Source organism: Ascidia mentula, chromosome 3 (genome assembly GCF_947561715.1).
Source record: "Ascidia mentula chromosome 3, kaAscMent1.1, whole genome shotgun sequence".
NCBI lineage: Eukaryota > Metazoa > Chordata > Ascidiacea > Phlebobranchia > Ascidiidae > Ascidia > Ascidia mentula.
This window is the reverse complement of record NC_138568.1, coordinates 19,548,186-19,568,788: the sequence shown is the minus strand read 5'-3', so window position 1 is coordinate 19,568,788 and position 20,603 is coordinate 19,548,186. Positions and strand designations below refer to the sequence as shown.

General features: G+C 38.2%; 1 protein-coding gene across 1 annotated transcript; it reads right to left on the bottom strand.

The window, feature by feature from the left end:
- Window positions 1–694: 694 nt before the first annotated feature.
- On the bottom strand, window positions 695–10,022 carry LOC145894814 (uncharacterized). Its single transcript, XM_082983463.1, has 22 exons — window positions 9,920–10,022; window positions 9,386–9,806; window positions 9,148–9,237; window positions 9,035–9,085; window positions 6,995–8,793; window positions 6,804–6,932; window positions 6,514–6,606; window positions 5,961–6,122; window positions 5,411–5,578; window positions 5,191–5,244; window positions 4,615–4,770; window positions 4,219–4,380; window positions 3,530–3,691; window positions 3,187–3,354; window positions 2,906–2,956; window positions 2,621–2,776; window positions 2,214–2,375; window positions 1,900–2,061; window positions 1,614–1,775; window positions 1,272–1,424; window positions 866–1,049; window positions 695–810 (listed from the first exon to the last, which is right to left on the bottom strand). The coding sequence occupies exons 1-21, from the start codon at window positions 9,974–9,976 to the stop codon at window positions 1,026–1,028; spliced, it is 4,542 nt and encodes a 1,513-aa protein (XP_082839589.1). The 5' UTR covers window positions 9,977–10,022; the 3' UTR covers window positions 695–810; window positions 866–1,025.
- Between the last annotated feature and the right edge of the window lie 10,581 nt (window positions 10,023–20,603).

Here is a 20,603-nt window from a genome sequence, read left to right as displayed (position 1 = left end):
GCAATGGATACCTGCGTAGGCCTACTGGACAAGGGACAGATATCTAGAGAGAATTTCCCGGATATTATTTTGACTGAAATAAAAGCATGTTCACATGCAGCGAACAAAGGTCAGAAAAATTGCTCACTCGTTTATTATTGCAAGTTGTGAAATGAAACAATGTCAGGTAAAATTGAAATATAGGCTACAGTGCACAAGATAAAATAATGTAAATTTACTTTTCAGTGGCAAACCGAACGCCCTCGTGAATATAGGCCACAATATCAAAGAATACACCAGGACTATTGAAAATAACGAAGTAACATTGCGTTATTGTCTTAGAGTTTATCTGTAAAATACTTCTAATCAATCACAGCTAAAAATTGTTACTGATGCTGCCAGGCATATTTATTGCTGGATACTGCCCTTCTGGCAAACTTTATTTTATCGACGTTTCGGCTGTTATGCAACAGCCTTCATCAGTTGAGGCACAAAAACAAAACGCTACAAAAGAAGAAGTGAAAAAACGATGAGAAAGGGGCGAACACACCTGCACTGTATACTTATCATTAACCACACGGGTTATCAAGGTTTTAGAGAATGTTTTTAGAGTCATTTAACATTAATATACGCATGCGTCATCACTCAATGACAAAAAGCAAACTCTGTTTCCACCTGTGCACCGACACACCGGCTTTTGCATAACAGCCGAAAAGTTTGCCAGAAGGGCAGTATTCAGCAATAAGTGGTCTCTTGTGAATTTACGCAGTTTCGCTTCGTTCGTTCGTTCGTTGTCGGTAAAGATCAGGTTGACAAACTCCATGTTGGTTCCTGCAAAAAAATACTTTATGCATCAATTCCATTTATTGTTCCTAAATTATTTTACCTTTCACCAGTTTCTATTACCACATCAGCAGGTTAAGTAAATATGCATGGGCATTTGCATTGTTGCTTGAATGTAGGCATTTTGCATTACAACCACAGCAAGAAACAGTTGCACAGCCTTCCAAACATTTTTTGGTTTAAACTTGGATTTTTAACCGACGCTAGAAGATTCTCAAGTTCGGCTTCTACAAAAAAACAAAATCAATTCATTGTAAAACAGTTCGACAAAATCGTGTCGATATTCATTAAAGTAGGCCCATGTAAAACAAAATCTAAAAAAGTGTGAAGCGAAATGATATAATACGTATAATAGGTGATTTGACGTTTGAAGACAAGATCAGTGCAGTCTTGTATAAAAATATTTCGCATATATTTTGCTGTTTATTTCCTCTTGGTGTTGAACTTACAGGTTTAGGTAGTTTGGAAAACTTTGTTTCAAAATCGTTGCTTGTGCGCGAACGACTAACAACAAGTTCGTCTCGAATGTTTTGAACACATTTGAGCAAGGATTCTGCAACATCGCCACGTGCATCGTTTTCATAAAGATGCAATTCCTTCATCTAAAAAGGTAAACAATCAAAAAGGGAAATTTGAGAATTCCTTACGTTAGGGATGCGAATTAATATGGCATAAAATAAATAGATTAGATTGGTAAGATTACTGAAGTTTCTACTATCTGCGAAAAATAAAATTGGAACACTTAAGTAATTAGGCATATACTGTTCCTATTGCGTGTTCATGAAACTTACTGGTTGCTGAAGTTGAACTATTGAAGCTGTAATTTTGGAAGTACCAGCACTTGTCATGTTACATTGTGGAAGAGACAGCTTTTCGACCCACGGTATACAGGAGGCAACGGCACTTGCACTTTCGTCATCAATTGTGTTCCAACCGAGATCCAACCAAAGCATCTAAAATATAAATCTGTCAATCAAGGGAATTTTACAGCTCTTCAGTTTTTAATCGCTTTTAAATAAATATAACCATTGTTTGCAACAAAAGTAAATGTTGTATTATTATGTCTTTTTTGCTTACTGGTTCTTGAAGCTGAGAAACTGCAGTTGCAATTACGATGATACCAACACTTGTCATTTCACATCTGATTAGAGAAAGTTTTTTAAGGCTCCTAACTGCAGAAGCAACGGCAAATGCTGCTTCATCATCAATTGTGTTGCCATTAAGACTTAGCCATGCAAGCTAGAAAAAAAATACACAGAGTTCAATTATTTATAGGTACTATTTATTTTAGAATTATTTTTATATCCCTGCACTGTACATAAAATACGTCCTTAAATGAAAAAGACTTGATTTTCTGTCTTAAATATTATAACTTTACAACTAGAACTTACTGATATGTGAAGTTGTGATATGGATGTTGCAATTTTACAGATACCACCACTTGTCATGAGGCAACCTGCCAGAGACAGATTCTCAATCCACTGAATACATGAAGCAATGGCTGAAGCACTTTCATCGTTAACAGCGTTTCCACTGAGTGTCAAAGATGTAATCTACAAAACAGAAATTATTAAGGAGAGAAATTATAAACCAATAGCACAGTTGTTGGCATCACCGCATGCAACATTCCTTTATTTCAAATTTCCAAACAAGTTAATATAAAAAAACTTTTGCAACATTTTCAGAATTACAGCCATGCAACATAATTTTGACACAATTTAATTTATGCATCTCCTGTCCAATTATTGGTCAGGCATAAATTGACATTGCAAACAAAATGAACAATGCATTGTTTCACCTTTTGTTTGATAAGATTGACAACTTCCTGAATTACAAAGCTCTCAACACATTCCATCTTAAGTTCGACAAAATAAGGAAATATCTCCATCAGGAATGACAAAGCACAAGCTTCTTCATCACCGTTAACTGTAAGTCTGTCTGGTATTGAGTCAACCTTTAAAAAAAGCAATTACTTCACACGAGTCACCCCTGTAAAGGATTACGCTGTTGTTTTTCAATTGTAAAATTAAACATTTTTTTAACAATGTAAAGAAAAGTTGCAACAAAAATAAATTCTGCAAACCTCAAATGCCGACTCCACATACATTTTTATCAGATCGCTGTGTACTTGATTCTACAGAACAACAAACAATTGACACAGCATATTTTGGGCACATGGTAACCCTAGTTACAACATTTCAAAAGGACAACATATTTTTACCTTAATGTTGAATTAAATTATTTAACAAACCACAAAGAAAAACTGTTAATTTTTTTTATCTCTTGGAATTCCGACCAACATTAAAGTTACACATATTTAACTCGTGTCACATATGCATAAAGTTATGGAAAAATAAGGATTACCGCTGGTACATCTGCAAATACATTGACTTTCCCGCAAGCTTTAATGCCATTTTCAGATAGTTTGAACTTTGTTACTATCAGCTTGTTAACGAGCAATGCTTTGCGGTCAGAAAGTAATTGCAGGAACGACTTTGGAACAGAGTTTCCACTGATGTCAAGAAAGTCCATCTAAAAAAGAAACAAAATATATTTGTTTTTTTGTTTTAGCACTTTTCAAACCCAATTTTAACAAAAGAAAACTTTCAGAAATCAGGAAACACTTTTATGGGAATGCAATGACAAACAAATGCTTGAAAACCTCAATTAATCACACACTTTCTTTATGTATTCACTTTTGACTCACTGGCTTTCGAAATTGTGACATTGAAGACCCAATTTTACAAATACTGGTGCTAGTCATTTTGCAATCAGCCAGAGAGAGATTCTCAATCCACTGACTACAGGTGGCAATAACAGAAGCACTTTCATCATCGATTTTGTTCCCACTGAGATTTATTGATGTCATCTAAAAAATGTTTTACACTTGCAACATAGTTTGTATCAATAAAGTTGGCAATATTGAGCAGATTGTTTCGTCTAGCACAGTGTTTTCCAACCGGTGGGACGGTATTCCAAGTGGTACGTGAGCACATTTCCCTAACTTGCTGATTAGTTCGAATTCAAAAAGTCGTAGTGATCTCAAAATGTTTGTTACTTCATCCCCTAGGTTACTTTGTAGCACTCAACTAGGTGGTACGCGTCGAAATTGTTTTACCTCCAAGTGGTACGCAACCACAAAAAGGTTTGGGAATCACTGCACTAGCAAACCCAAAATATTTACAACAAACAATATATTGGCACAAAGGAGTTAGCATGAATGGATAATGTTGCCTTCTATCGTAAACCTATTGCTTTCATTTAGAAATTAAATATATATTCTAGTTTGATGGACACTTTTGCCTGGTTTCCCATTGAATTACTAAGAAACAAACAAAACACACATCACAGCCCAATAAAACTTGAGCCAATGCCAGAGGACAATTTAAAACATACCGGTTTCTGAAGTTTTGATATGGAAGATGCAATTCCACAGATGGCATTGCTAATTAGTTGACAATGGGAAAGAGATATTCCTCTTAGCCATTGAATACATGAAGCAATTGCAAATGCACTTTCACTATGAATGTTGTTGAAATCAAGAATAAACAAAGATATCTAAATAAAATAACAATGTTTAAATATGGAATGTAAAAATTACTTTCTTTTTCAAAAACAATTACTGAAAAAAAAATTACTTTAAAATAAAAAAAAACAAAAAAACTTTTTGTTATAATACACATCTGCACAACAAAGTACAACAGGTAAAAACTAGAATGTGATTTTGTCAATGACCACTGGGCAAACAATATACAAAAACCTCACCCTACTTAGCATGTTAGGATAACCTACCTCCTGTTTCATTGCCTCCAAAACCTCTTTGATTCCAACTGAACTAACGGTGCTCATTTTAAGTTCCAGTGTTGGAGGAAATAAATGAAGGACACACGACAAAGCACAAGCTTCCTCATCACCATGAACTTCAACCTTATGTTGTGTGGATTCAACCTAAAACAAAAAATCAGAAACCGTTTGCTATGATAAAACAGTTAATGAGTTACAATGGCTAATGTATAAACATTTGATGCACCAGAGACTAATTCACTAACATCAACACAAGTATTGTGAAGCCTGCAGTAGGCTGTATCAGTTTCTGTTTTCTTAGGTACATAACTGACATAATAAACTAAAGTAGTCAAGAAACCAGAGACAACCCATTCCAGACTTGGAATTATGAAAGGTACTGAATACAGCTGAAAAAATATAGCAGTAAGGAAATAAGTATTTTAGATTATGTCATAGGGCTTGACATATGTACTAGCATTGCAATCACAAAAATTTTAAGAAAATATGCCAAATCTCAGGAAAATTGCATACAAGCATATTGCAACGTTGCACATATGTTTTTGTACAAAAACTTTTTCATACCTCAAATATAGATCCAGTATATTTTCGAACCTGCATTTCTGATTTCTCAAAACTCTAGAAATAAAAATCTTGGGTCAGTTATTTGTTGTTTGCGGAAAGAAAATATTCTTGATCCATTTTGCAGGTTAACAGGTTCAAAATTTCAATGTTTGCAATAATCACATTCATATTTTCTTGATAAATACTTATTCAGGAAAATTTAGACGTGCTCAAAACTTACATATGGTTCGTCTGGAAATAAGTCAACTTTTCCACAAGGTTTAATTCCATTTTTTGAAATTTTGAACTTTGGCAAAGTTATTTTTTTCACATGGATTGTTGTTAGTGCAGACAGTAGTTGCATAAAAGAGTGTGAAACACAGTATTCGCTGATTTCCAAGGATTCCATCTGACAAGTATAATAAAAAGGATTTTACCACTTACCAACATAGTTTGTTTGTCATGCAAAATTCATAGACTATTGTTCTTTTTCTGTCCTTGCAAAAAAAAAGAAAAAAACTAAGTCATAATCCATGTATTTCAATTTCTTTATTTTGACGTGTCAGTCTCTGGTCTATGCCTATAAAGTCTGAGTCAGTTTCTTACAAAAACAAAGCACCAGCAAGCATTATAGGCATCATCCATGTAGTAAGTTATTTTTTAGCTTTTGTGAAGCTGTAATAGTGTGTGACGTTAAGCAGTGCATTGCAAAAATGAAGTCATAACAGTAGTGAGTGGGAGGTACATCGAATGCTGTACTACGGTTGTATTGTCTTTGGCTTGTAACTTACTGGTTGCTCCAGTCTTGACAGTGCTTGAACTATATTTTTCATTATAAAACTTGACACTTGGCATTCGGAAAAACATAGATTCCTCGTTACATTTACACATGATGCCACAGCAGTTGCATCATTGCATTCAAATTTAAATCGCTTCAACGTCAATGATGGTATCTAGTACAAATACAGATAAATCTTACAATACAAAATCATATAATTCAGGTGAGACCAAATTAACAAAAGTGATTAAACAAGACATTAAGGCTTAAAAGTATTAGAAAGTTATGATACCAGTATGACATACCAAGGTGTATAAATTTTACTACAATATCAGTTAGATTAACTACATGATGTGCCCATGAAGAAGGCACAGAAGAGTTTGAACTTAATGCGGATTTCCAAAATTTTTTGGGCATTGGGCCCAGTTCGGGAAACCCTGTCTTGAAGCACAAAAATATTACAACAATTTGCAAGCTCTATTTTGTTCATTACACTTGGAGTGTTACTTGAAATGTTTTTTTGTATGCGAACCAACAAAACATGATCTTTTTCTGAAACACAATACCTTGCTAGTCGGTTTAAAGTTGTCCATAAAGCGAATTAGAAAGTCATTGCACAGGGAATCTTTAAACTGGTCGTACTGATTTTCGGAAGTGCTCTAAAAATACAAAGAAAACAGTTAAATTTTGCCTATCTTGCACTGCGACAAAAAATAAAACATTTATGTAGCAACATAGTTAATGTCACATAAAGTGTTTTTAGACAGAAGACTGATACAGCAAATTTAATAATTTGAAGTGTTTAAACTAATCCCTCCCTAACAGTAAATTAAACTTATAAAATGTAATAATATACCTTGTACAGTGTAGATTCCGAGTCATCACTATACTGGGTGTCAATGATTAACTCTCCTCTTATTGCTGAGGAATGTTCAGCCAATACCTTTAGCATTTCCTCAGTCACTCTATATGTGATTGAAAAGTCCTAGCAGAAGCAGAGGGTAATTTAAATTGTCTATATAAGTCTAAAATATAATTCCAAACCACCTTGATATGATTGTCTATTCCATTTAGCAAAACTTCAAAGCTTTCATGACGGAATTTGCAGTTTTTTGAAACTTGTATATGGAATGACCTGTCTGTTTTGTTTAAAATACAAGAAATACTGTAGGCATCCGTCAAAAGTATGCTTCCATCTAATTCCATAGCTTCTGGCAGCAAATTTAGATTATCTCTATAAAAAGTTTCATCGTTGATTTCTTGTAGCCATAAGCAAACTTGCACAAGTTTTTTTCCTCCAAGCTCAATTTTGTTTAGTTGACTGGTACAAAACCCATTAAGCAAGTTTTTCTTGTCAGATATGTTCTGATAACTTAGGTTGCTGAAGCAAGCTTTGGCAATTGCATAAACCATATTGTTACAAAGACCAAACACAAATTTGGAAACAACTTCCCATCTGTTTGTTTCCAACTCAGACAGAAGGCTGGAAAATTCATCTACACCTACAAAAAACACAAGGTAACAGGCAGCAAAATATTCTTGCCATATTAAGTGGGAGAAGTTGCTCATAACTTCAGAATCTATGAACTTCATATTCCAATTTTCTTCGGTCACAAAAGTTGCAAGAACTCCTGTTAAAGATATGGGCTCAATTCCCACTTCTCTGAGGTCATCAGATGCAAAAACAATTTTGCTTTGCTTGAAGCCATTCCATGCCAACTTTGCTATTTTGTTTAAATATTCTTCTTTTTCCATGTCTGGATTTTCACCTCTTACAAAGTCTTGCTTGAAATAATACTTGAATCCATTTGCAAACACATGAGTAAGAGAGTGGAACCTGCCATCACCTCCCTCTTTAAGACTTTTCCAGATGACAAAAGCAATGAAAATGCATTTCGCTGGAACATAGCAGGAATAAAAGAAATTTGGATTGCTTTTTATGACATTCCACACATTCGCACTGTTGTCACTGCAAATCTGGTTGCACAACCTTTCTTGGGACTTTTCATTAAGGCCCATAACTTCAGCAACGAACAGTGGTCGATATTCAGCCTTAATGGAGAAGAAATGCTTTTGCCGAGAAGTAAAAACTTTTTTTGCACCTTGTAACAAGTCACCCCTCATAAGACCATAAACATAAAGTAGAGGTTTATTCTCTTTTTCTGGATCCACCATTTTGTACCTTATTTTCCAATCAGTTGCCGCCTCATCTAAGCCATCCATCGTAATTAAAACCTTTTTGGATTTCACCAACATCGTAAGAAATAAATTTTCTTTATTGCGCTTAATAGGAGATGTACTGTAGGCGTCGGTTGGCAAAGAGTTTTTCAGCAAAAAACTGACAAACGTTGCAGGAGTATCAAAGTCAATTTTTTTGATTGAAATATAAAAACAAAATTGAACCTCATCAACATTTTTCATTTCTCCAGATATGGCTTTTTCTGTGATGACCTTTGACAGTGTCGTTTTTCCAATCCCTGGTTGTCCAATTAATGATACAGTGTTTGCGTACTGTGCTTGGCCTTTGTTATTCGCTGCTTTTTCTGCTCTTGCAAACAGTTGCTCAACTGTTACCTGACTATCATGTTTAAAATCTATGGTCTCATAATCTTCATTTCTGTTATAATGTCCATCTTCTTCATTGTATTCCGGTACAAGCAATCTATTTCTTTTCTTTTGTACAGATTTGGGTTTATATCCTACAGGATAAACTTCTTTTGATGGTTTATCAGTGATTTCTAATGGACAAACTTCAATTTGTTGTTGGGTCAGAACCTGGAAACTTTTTGACTTGCATTGTTCTTGTGTGGATTCCAACAACAATCTTTCTATGGTTGAACACTCACCTATAAATTATCATAAAACAAGATTAAAGTAATAAAAAAAACTGTTGAAACAAACAGGTTTAATCCACCTTGAGAACAATATGTGTTAACATATATACTTGTCTACTATTTTGGACCACTAGGGACAACTAAATGACAGCTATTTTTAATTATCTTACACTGTTCCACAATATAATACAAAACAATTGGCAGAAAATACATGAGTTTTTTTCTTGATCATATTAGTGAAGAATGGACATACCATCAGATAGTTCAGATGAATCCTGGTTTGGGCCGCTCCCATAATATTGATCTAAACCAAATCATTTGTCTCAACAAATCACCCGAAAATTGTGGTGCAAGTATTTGACTTACGTAAACCTCCATGTATCTGTATAACATCTCTGGCACCAACAATACTTTTCTCAATATTGGCATTTTGGGCTGTTACTGTCTGACTGAAATCTGGTACAGAAAACAGATTTCATTTTTTACTGCAGCAAAGTTAATAATAAAGCTTATCACAAGCAGATATTATGAAACTTATTGGAGTTTTTTAAGGGCAGGACTTCATTCATTTCATGAAAAAATATTTCATTCATTATAAACTCACCTTGGGGGTTTCGAGTTTGGTGTAGAAAATGTGTGGGACCATCACCATGGGCTATTGAAGGGTCAACATGTGCAATTCCCGCTGCTTGATACATTGTATGTTGGTGCTGGAAATCACCTTGGTTGCAAGTTGAAACATCGCCATGATTGGAACGGAAATTTACAGGCAAGGTAGAGTTTTGATGCTGGGAGTAAACCAACCCCGATGGGTGGAATTGTGGCAATACATGGGCATGTGATGTTGAAACACCTACAAGTTGTGGGTCTTGTTGGGGTGAACAATGAAGATGTTGGTTTGAGAAGCTTGGGTTTGGATTGAGGAAATGCGAATTATTATTTCGTAGAATTTCCAGATTTGGCTGATTTAATTGTTGGTCTGGAGGTTGGTTGTTTACAAAACCATGCAGGTAACTTGAGGTTTGCTGCAACAACGTAAATACACTGAATGGAAAAACTACCCGTAAAGCACCGGAAGTCATTTAATCCAATAAAAAGAAACAATGAAATTTTCTGACTGTAACAAAAACATATTTACCGGACTTGCACTGCTGTGATATTCATTTGGCAGAAGTGATTTTTCATTCTTATCCATCAGTTGCGAAAACAATTTATTTAATCACAGTGATAACCAAATACTGTACAGCCTGCATTTAAACACATTAACAGCCCAAATTAAAACAGTAAAAGAAACTTTGCATTGCCACTTTAAACACCATTAATGGACGACATTTAACAACACAAAATATCACAAAAATTAAAATGGAGAAATCATTCGCCCAAAAAGTTTTTGCAGTAAATTACCAATTCCGAGGTTTCACTACATTTTGACGTGAAGAAATAAAGAAATGCCACACAAAATGGGTGCTTCTAAAATGTGCTCGTGCAACTATGTGCCGCTATGTGGAGCTATGTGCAACTATGTGGAACTATGTGTCGCTATGTGCAACTATGTGGAGCTATGTGCAAGTGGAGCTATGTGCAACTATGTGAAGCTATGTGGAGCTATGTGTAACTATGTGTCGCTATGTGCAACTATGTGGAGCTATGTGCAACTATGTGGAGCTATGTGGAGCTACATGGAGCTATGTGCAACTATGTGAAGCTATGTGCAACTATGTGTCGCCATGTGCAACTATGTGAAGCTATGTGGCGCTACGTGTAACTATGTGTCGCTATGTGCAACTATGTGGAGCTATGTGTGACTATATGTGGAGCTATGTGTAACTATGTGTCGCTATGTGGAGCTACGTGGAGCTATGTGCAACTATGTGACGCTATGCGTTTATAAACCGCCTTTCACCAAGGTTACTCAATTGCCAATTAGCCCCATACACCTTTCCATGCAAAATAGCTTGCAAACACTAGTATTGAAACAAATTGTTGTTCGTGATGTAAAGAATACACACTGTTGCAGCGATGACACAATAACAATACTAAGGAGAACAATACAAGACAATGCCAAAATAAAGACTACTGTTCAATAACAAAACTAGGCAAATATACGTTAAAGTAACAACATATACACCTAGTCTATATTGCATAAAACAGGGGTCGCCAAACACTTTTTACCAAGCGCCGCACACATACGAGTATATAAGGACGATCGGAGGGCGGGCAACTGTTTTCTTGTATACAGGGAATTCAAAGCAATAATTCCAAATGTAAAATGTAGTGGCGTATAGAGTAAAACCAAGATTTAACGTGCAGTATTCAATCATATTTCTTGTTTTGGGCGTCTAAGCTTTTCGGGCCTTGATGACCTATGGCACATAGCTCCACATACTTGCACATAGCTTCACAAAGTTGCACATTGCTCCACGTAGCTTCACGTAGCGACACATAGCTTCACATAGTTGCACATTGCTCCACGTAGCTTCACGTAGCGACACATAGCTTCACATAGTTGCACATTGCTCCAAGTAGCTTCACGTAGCGACACATAGCTTCACAAAGTTGCACATTGCTCCACGTAGCTTCACGTAGCGACACATAGCTTCACATAGTTGCACATAGCTCCACATAGTTGCACATAGCGACACATAGCTTCACATAGTTGCACATAGCTCCACATAGTTGCACATAGCGACACATAGCTTCACATAGTTGCACATAGCTTCACATAGTTGCACATAGCGGCACATAGCGGCACATAGCTTCACATAGTTGCACATAGCTCCACACAGTTGCACATAGCAACACATAGTTGCACGAGCACATTTTAGAAGGACAGCGCAGGCATTATTAATTAGGGAAATACCCTTTTCTGAACAGGAAGGCACCAGCACTGATCTGGAAGATACACTGACCACATAACGGGGGCATCGACGCAAACCAGATTATGACGTCACAATCGCATTAAACAATGGACGAGGTTGTGCTTGCGTCAAATGTGCTTGAAGTGCGCTGTAGTCTGAAACGCGTCAACTGAACCGTGAATGTTTTGAAGAATATGATGTGGGTTGGCCCTAGATTTCAGTTATGGTGTAGCCTGGAAGCATTAAATACTCTAATGTGGGTTGGCCCTAGATTTCAGTTATGGTGTAGCCTGGAAGCATTAAATACTCTAATGTGGGTTGGCCCTAGATTTCAGTCATGGTGTAGCCTGGAAGCATTAAATACTCTAATGTGGGTTGGCCCTAGATTTCAGTCATGGTGTAGCCTGGAAGCATTAAATACACTAATGTGGGTTGGGCCTAGATTTCAGTTATGGTGTAGCCTGGAAGCATTAAATACTGTAATGTGGGTTGGCCCTAGATTTCAGTTATGGTGTAGCCTGGAAGCATTAAATACTCTAATGTGGGTTGGCCCTAGATTTCAGTTATGGTGTAGCCTGGAAGCATTAAATACTCTAATGTGGGTTGGGCCTAGATTTCAGTTATGGTGTAGCGTGGAAGCATTAAATACTCTAATGTGGGTTGGGCCTAGATTTCAGTTATGGTGTAGCTTGGAAGCATTAAATACTCTAATGTGGGTTGGGCCTAGATTTCAGTTATGGTGTAGCCTGGAAGCATTAAATACTCTAATGTGGGTTGGCCCTAGATTTCAGTTATGGTGTAGCGTGGAAGCATTAAATACTCTAATGTGGGTTGGCCCTAGATTTCAGTTATGGTGTAGCCTGGAAGCATTAAATACTCTAATGTGGGTGGGCCTAGATTTCAGTTATGGTGTAGCGTGGAAGCATTAAATACTCTAATGTGGGTTGGGCCTAGATTTCAGTTATGGTGTAGCTTGGAAGCATTAAATACTCTAATGTGGTTTGGGCCTAGATTTCAGTTATGGTGTAGCGTGGAAGCATTAAATACTCTAATGTGGTTTGGGCCTAGATTTCAGTTATGGTGTAGCTTGGAAGCATTAAATACTCTAATGTGGTTTGGGCCTAGATTTCAGTTATGGTGTAGCGTGGAAGCATTAAATACTCTAATGTGGGTTGGCCCTAGATTTCAGTTATGGTGTAGCCTGGAAGCATTAAATACTGTAATGTGGGTTGGCCCTAGATTTCAGTTATGGTGTAGCCTGGAAGCATTAAATACTCTAATGTGGGTTGGCCCTAGATTTCAGTTATGGTGTAGCGTGGAAGCATTAAATACTCTAATGTGGGTTGGCCCTGGATTTCAGTTATGGTGTAGCCTGGAAGCATTAAATACTCTAATGTGGGTTGGGCCTAGATTTCAGTTATGGTGTAGCGTGGAAGCATTAAATACTCTAATGTGGGTTGGGCCTAGATTTCAGTTATGGTGTAGCTTGGAAGCATTAAATACTCTAATGTGGGTTGGCCCTAGATTTCAGTTATGGTGTAGCCTGGAAGCATTAAATACTCTAATGTGGGTTGGCCCTAGATTTCAGTTATGGTGTAGCGTGGAAGCATTAAATACTCTAATGTGGGTTGGCCCTAGATTTCAGTTATGGTGTAGCCTGGAAGCATTAAATACTCTAATGTGGGTGGGCCTAGATTTCAGTTATGGTGTAGCGTGGAAGCATTAAATACTCTAATGTGGGTTGGGCCTAGATTTCAGTTATGGTGTAGCTTGGAAGCATTAAATACTCTAATGTGGTTTGGGCCTAGATTTCAGTTATGGTGTAGCGTGGAAGCATTAAATACTCTAATGTGGTTTGGGCCTAGATTTCAGTTATGGTGTAGCTTGGAAGCATTAAATACTCTAATGTGGTTTGGGCCTAGATTTCAGTTATGGTGTAGCGTGGAAGCATTAAATACTCTAATGTGGTTTGGGCCTAGATTTCAGTTATGGTGTAGCATGGAAGCATTAAATACTCCAATGTGATTTGGGCCTAGATTTCAGTTATGGTGTAGCTTGGAAGCATTAAATACTCTAATGTGGGTTGGCCCTAGATTTCAGTTATGGTGTAGCCTGGAAGCATTAAATACTCTAATGTGGGGTGGGCCTAGATTTCAGTTATGGTGTAGCGTGGAAGCATTAAATACTCTAATGTGGTTTGGGCCTAGATTTCAGTTATGGTGTAGCCTGGAAGCATTAAATACTCTAATGTGGGGTGGGCCTAGATTTCAGTTATGGTGTAGCGTGGAAGCATTAAATACTCTAATGTGGTTTGGGCCTAGATTTCAGTTATGGTGTAGCGTGGAAGCATTAAATACTCTAATGTGGTTTGGGCCTAGATTTCAGTTATGGTGTAGCGTGGAAGCATTAAATACTCTAATGTGGTTTGGGCCTAGATTTCAGTTATGGTGTAGCCTGGAAGCATTAAATACTCTAATGTGGGTTGGCCCTAGATTTCAGTTATGGTGTAGCCTGGAAGCATTAAATACTCTAATGTGGGGTGGGCCTAGATTTCAGTTATGGTGTAGCGTGGAAGCATTAAATACTCTAATGTGGTTTGGGCCTAGATTTCAGTTATGGTGTAGCGTGGAAGCATTAAATACTCTAATGTGGTTTGGGCCTAGATTTCAGTTATGGTGTAGCATGGAAGCATTAAATACTCCAATGTGGTTTGGGCCTAGATTTTAGTTATGGTGTAGCCTGGAAGCATTAAATACTCTAATGTGGGTTGGGCCTAGATTTTAGTTATGGTGTACCATGGAAGCATTAAATACTGTAATGTGGATTGGGCCTAGATTTCAGTTATGGTGTAGCCTGGAAGCATTAAATACTCTAATGTGGGTTGGCCCTAGATTTCAGTTATGGTGTAGCCTGGAAGCATTAAATACTCTAATGTGGGTTGGCCCTAGATTTCAGTTATGGTGTAGCCTGGAAGCATTAAATACTTTAATGTGGGTTGGCGCTAGATTTCAGTTATGGTGTGGCCTGGAAGCATTAAATACTCTAATGTGGGTTGGCCCTAGATTTCAGTTATGGTGTAGCCTGGAAGCATTAAATACTCTAATGTGGGTTGGCCCTAGATTTCAGTTATGGTGTAGCCTGGAAGCATTAAATACTCTAATGTGGGTTGGTGCTAGATTTCAGTTATGGTGTAGCCTGGAAGCATTAAATACTCTAATGTGGGTTGGCGCTAGATTTCAGTTATGTTGTAGCGTGGAAGCATTACATACTCTAATGTAGGTTGGGCTTAGATTTCAGTTATGGTGTAGCGTGGAAGCATTAAATACTCTAATGTGGTTTGGGCCTAGATTTCAGTTATGGTGTAGCGTGGAAGCATTAAATACTCTAATGTGGGTTGGCCCTAGATTTCAGTTATGGTGTAGCCTGGAAGCATTAAATACTCTAATGTGGGGTGGGCCTAGATTTCAGTTATGGTGTAGCGTGGAAGCATTAAATACTCTAATGTGGGTTGGGCCTAGATTTCAGTTATGGTGTAGCTTGGAAGCATTAAATACTCTAATGTGGTTTGGGCCTAGATTTCAGTTATGGTGTAGCATGGAAGCATTAAATACTCCAATGTGGTTTGGGCCTAGATTTTAGTTATGGTGTAGCCTGGAAGCATTAAATACTCTAATGTGGGTTGGGCCTAGATTTTAGTTATGGTGTACCATAGAAGCATTAAATACTGTAATGTGGATTGGGCCTAGATTTCAGTTATGGTGTAGCCTGGAAGCATTAAATACTCTAATGTGGGTTGGCCCTAGATTTCAGTTATGGTGTAGCCTGGAAGCATTAAATACTCTAATGTGGGTTGGCCCTAGATTTCAGTTATGGTGTAGCCTGGAAGCATTAAATACTCCAATGTGGGTTGGCGCTAGATTTCAGTTATGGTGTAGCCTGGAAGCATTAAATACTCTAATGTGGGTTGGGCCTAGATGGTGTAGAAAATGTGTGGGACCATCACCATGGGCTATTGAAGGGTCAACATGTGCAATTCCCGCTGCTTGATACATTGTATGTTGGTGCTGGAAATCACCTTGGTTGCAAGTTGAAACATCGCCATGATTGGAACGGAAATTTACAGGCAAGGTAGAGTTTTGATGCTGGGAGTAAACCAACCCCGATGGGTGGAATTGTGGCAATACATGGGCATGTGATGTTGAAACACCTACAAGTTGTGGGTCTTGTTGGGGTGAACAATGAAGATGTTGGTTTGAGAAGCTTGGGTTTGGATTGAGGAAATGCGAATTATTATTTCGTAGAATTTCCAGATTTGGCTGATTTAATTGTTGGTCTGGAGGTTGGTTGTTTACAAAACCATGCAGGTAACTTGAGGTTTGCTGCAACAACGTAAATACACTGAATGGAAAAACTACCCGTAAAGCACCGGAAGTCATTTAATCCAATAAAAAGAAACAATGAAATTTTCTGACTGTAACAAAAACATATTTACCGGACTTGCACTGCTGTGATATTCATTTGGCAGAAGTGATTTTTCATTCTTATCCATCAGTTGCGAAAACAATTTATTTAATCACAGTGATAACCAAATACTGTACAGCCTGCATTTAAACACATTAACAGCCCAAATTAAAACAGTAAAAGAAACTTTGCATTGCCACTTTAAACACCATTAATGGACGACATTTAACAACACAAAATATCACAAAAATTAAAATGGAGAAATCATTCGCCCAAAAAGTTTTTGCAGTAAATTACCAATTCCGAGGTTTCACTACATTTTGACGTGAAGAAATAAAGAAATGCCACACAAAATGGGTGCTTCTAAAATGTGCTCGTGCAACTATGTGCCGCTATGTGGAGCTATGTGCAACTATGTGGAACTATGTGTCGCTATGTGCAACTATGTGGAGCTATGTGCAAGTGGAGCTATGTGCAACTATGTGAAGCTATGTGGAGCTATGTGTAACTATGTGTCGCTATGTGCAACTATGTGGAGCTATGTGCAACTATGTGGAGCTATGTGGAGCTACATGGAGCTATGTGCAACTATGTGAAGCTATGTGCAACTATGTGTCGCCATGTGCAACTATGTGAAGCTATGTGGCGCTACGTGTAACTATGTGTCGCTATGTGCAACTATGTGGAGCTATGTGTGACTATATGTGGAGCTATGTGTAACTATGTGTCGCTATGTGGAGCTACGTGGAGCTATGTGCAACTATGTGACGCTATGCGTTTATAAACCGCCTTTCACCAAGGTTACTCAATTGCCAATTAGCCCCATACACCTTTCCATGCAAAATAGCTTGCAAACACTAGTATTGAAACAAATTGTTGTTCGTGATGTAAAGAATACACACTGTTGCAGCGATGACACAATAACAATACTAAGGAGAACAATACAAGACAATGCCAAAATAAAGACTACTGTTCAATAACAAAACTAGGCAAATATACGTTAAAGTAACAACATATACACCTAGTCTATATTGCATAAAACAGGGGTCGCCAAACACTTTTTACCAAGCGCCGCACACATACGAGTATATAAGGACGATCGGAGGGCGGGCAACTGTTTTCTTGTATACAGGGAATTCAAAGCAATAATTCCAAATGTAAAATGTAGTGGCGTATAGAGTAAAACCAAGATTTAACGTGCAGTATTCAATCATATTTCTTGTTTTGGGCGTCTAAGCTTTTCGGGCCTTGATGACCTATGGCACATAGCTCCACATACTTGCACATAGCTTCACAAAGTTGCACATTGCTCCACGTAGCTTCACGTAGCGACACATAGCTTCACATAGTTGCACATTGCTCCACGTAGCTTCACGTAGCGACACATAGCTTCACATAGTTGCACATTGCTCCAAGTAGCTTCACGTAGCGACACATAGCTTCACAAAGTTGCACATTGCTCCACGTAGCTTCACGTAGCGACACATAGCTTCACATAGTTGCACATAGCTCCACATAGTTGCACATAGCGACACATAGCTTCACATAGTTGCACATAGCTCCACATAGTTGCACATAGCGACACATAGCTTCACATAGTTGCACATAGCTTCACATAGTTGCACATAGCGGCACATAGCGGCACATAGCTTCACATAGTTGCACATAGCTCCACACAGTTGCACATAGCAACACATAGTTGCACGAGCACATTTTAGAAGGACAGCGCAGGCATTATTAATTAGGGAAATACCCTTTTCTGAACAGGAAGGCACCAGCACTGATCTGGAAGATACACTGACCACATAACGGGGGCATCGACGCAAACCAGATTATGACGTCACAATCGCATTAAACAATGGACGAGGTTGTGCTTGCGTCAAATGTGCTTGAAGTGCGCTGTAGTCTGAAACGCGTCAACTGAACCGTGAATGTTTTGAAGAATATGATGTGGGTTGGCCCTAGATTTCAGTTATGGTGTAGCCTGGAAGCATTAAATACTCTAATGTGGGTTGGCCCTAGATTTCAGTTATGGTGTAGCCTGGAAGCATTAAATACTCTAATGTGGGTTGGCCCTAGATTTCAGTCATGGTGTAGCCTGGAAGCATTAAATACTCTAATGTGGGTTGGCCCTAGATTTCAGTCATGGTGTAGCCTGGAAGCATTAAATACACTAATGTGGGTTGGGCCTAGATTTCAGTTATGGTGTAGCCTGGAAGCATTAAATACTGTAATGTGGGTTGGCCCTAGATTTCAGTTATGGTGTAGCCTGGAAGCATTAAATACTCTAATGTGGGTTGGCCCTAGATTTCAGTTATGGTGTAGCCTGGAAGCATTAAATACTCTAATGTGGGTTGGGCCTAGATTTCAGTTATGGTGTAGCGTGGAAGCATTAAATACTCTAATGTGGGTTGGGCCTAGATTTCAGTTATGGTGTAGCTTGGAAGCATTAAATACTCTAATGTGGGTTGGGCCTAGATTTCAGTTATGGTGTAGCCTGGAAGCATTAAATACTCTAATGTGGGTTGGCCCTAGATTTCAGTTATGGTGTAGCGTGGAAGCATTAAATACTCTAATGTGGGTTGGCCCTAGATTTCAGTTATGGTGTAGCCTGGAAGCATTAAATACTCTAATGTGGGTGGGCCTAGATTTCAGTTATGGTGTAGCGTGGAAGCATTAAATACTCTAATGTGGGTTGGGCCTAGATTTCAGTTATGGTGTAGCTTGGAAGCATTAAATACTCTAATGTGGTTTGGGCCTAGATTTCAGTTATGGTGTAGCGTGGAAGCATTAAATACTCTAATGTGGTTTGGGCCTAGATTTCAGTTATGGTGTAGCTTGGAAGCATTAAATACTCTAATGTGGTTTGGGCCTAGATTTCAGTTATGGTGTAGCGTGGAAGCATTAAATACTCTAATGTGGGTTGGCCCTAGATTTCAGTTATGGTGTAGCCTGGAAGCATTAAATACTGTAATGTGGGTTGGCCCTAGATTTCAGTTATGGTGTAGCCTGGAAGCATTAAATACTCTAATGTGGGTTGGCCCTAGATTTCAGTTATGGTGTAGCGTGGAAGCATTAAATACTCTAATGTGGGTTGGCCCTGGATTTCAGTTATGGTGTAGCCTGGAAGCATTAAATACTCTAATGTGGGTTGGGCCTAGATTTCAGTTATGGTGTAGCGTGGAAGCATTAAATACTCTAATGTGGGTTGGGCCTAGATTTCAGTTATGGTGTAGCTTGGAAGCATTAAATACTCTAATGTGGGTTGGCCCTAGATTTCAGTTATGGTGTAGCCTGGAAGCATTAAATACTCTAATGTGGGTTGGCCCTAGATTTCAGTTATGGTGTAGCGTGGAAGCATTAAATACTCTAATGTGGGTTGGCCCTAGATTTCAGTTATGGTGTAGCCTGGAAGCATTAAATACTCTAATGTGGGTGGGCCTAGATTTCAGTTATGGTGTAGCGTGGAAGCATTAAATACTCTAATGTGGGTTGGGCCTAGATTTCAGTTATGGTGTAGCTTGGAAGCATTAAATACTCTAATGTGGTTTGGGCCTAGATTTCAGTTATGGTGTAGCGTGGAAGCATTAAATACTCTAATGTGGTTTGGGCCTAGATTTCAGTTATGGTGTAGCTTGGAAGCATTAAATACTCTAATGTGGTTTGGGCCTAGATTTCAGTTATGGTGTAGCGTGGAAGCATTAAATACTCTAATGTGGTTTGGGCCTAGATTTCAGTTATGGTGTAGCATGGAAGCATTAAATACTCCAATGTGATTTGGGCCTAGATTTCAGTTATGGTGTAGCTTGGAAGCATTAAATACTCTAATGTGGGTTGGCCCTAGATTTCAGTTATGGTGTAGCCTGGAAGCATTAAATACTCTAATGTGGGGTGGGCCTAGATTTCAGTTATGGTGTAGCGTGGAAGCATTAAATACTCTAATGTGGTTTGGGCCTAGATTTCAGTTATGGTGTAGCCTGGAAGCATTAAATACTCTAATGTGGGGTGGGCCTAGATTTCAGTTATGGTGTAGCGTGGAAGCATTAAATACTCTAATGTGGTTTGGGCCTAGATTTCAGTTATGGTGTAGCGTGGAAGCATTAAATACTCTAATGTGGTTTGGGCCTAGATTTCAGTTATGGTGTAGCGTGGAAGCATTAAATACTCTAATGTGGTTTGGGCCTAGATTTCAGTTATGGTGTAGCCTGGAAGCATTAAATACTCTAATGTGGGTTGGCCCTAGATTTCAGTTATGGTGTAGCCTGGAAGCATTAAATACTCTAATGTGGGGTGGGCCTAGATTTCAGTTATGGTGTAGCGTGGAAGCATTAAATACTCTAATGTGGTTTGGGCCTAGATTTCAGTTATGGTGTAGCGTGGAAGCATTAAATACTCTAATGTGGTTTGGGCCTAGATTTCAGTTATGGTGTAGCATGGAAGCATTAAATACTCCAATGTGGTTTGGGCCTAGATTTTAGTTATGGTGTAGCCTGGAAGCATTAA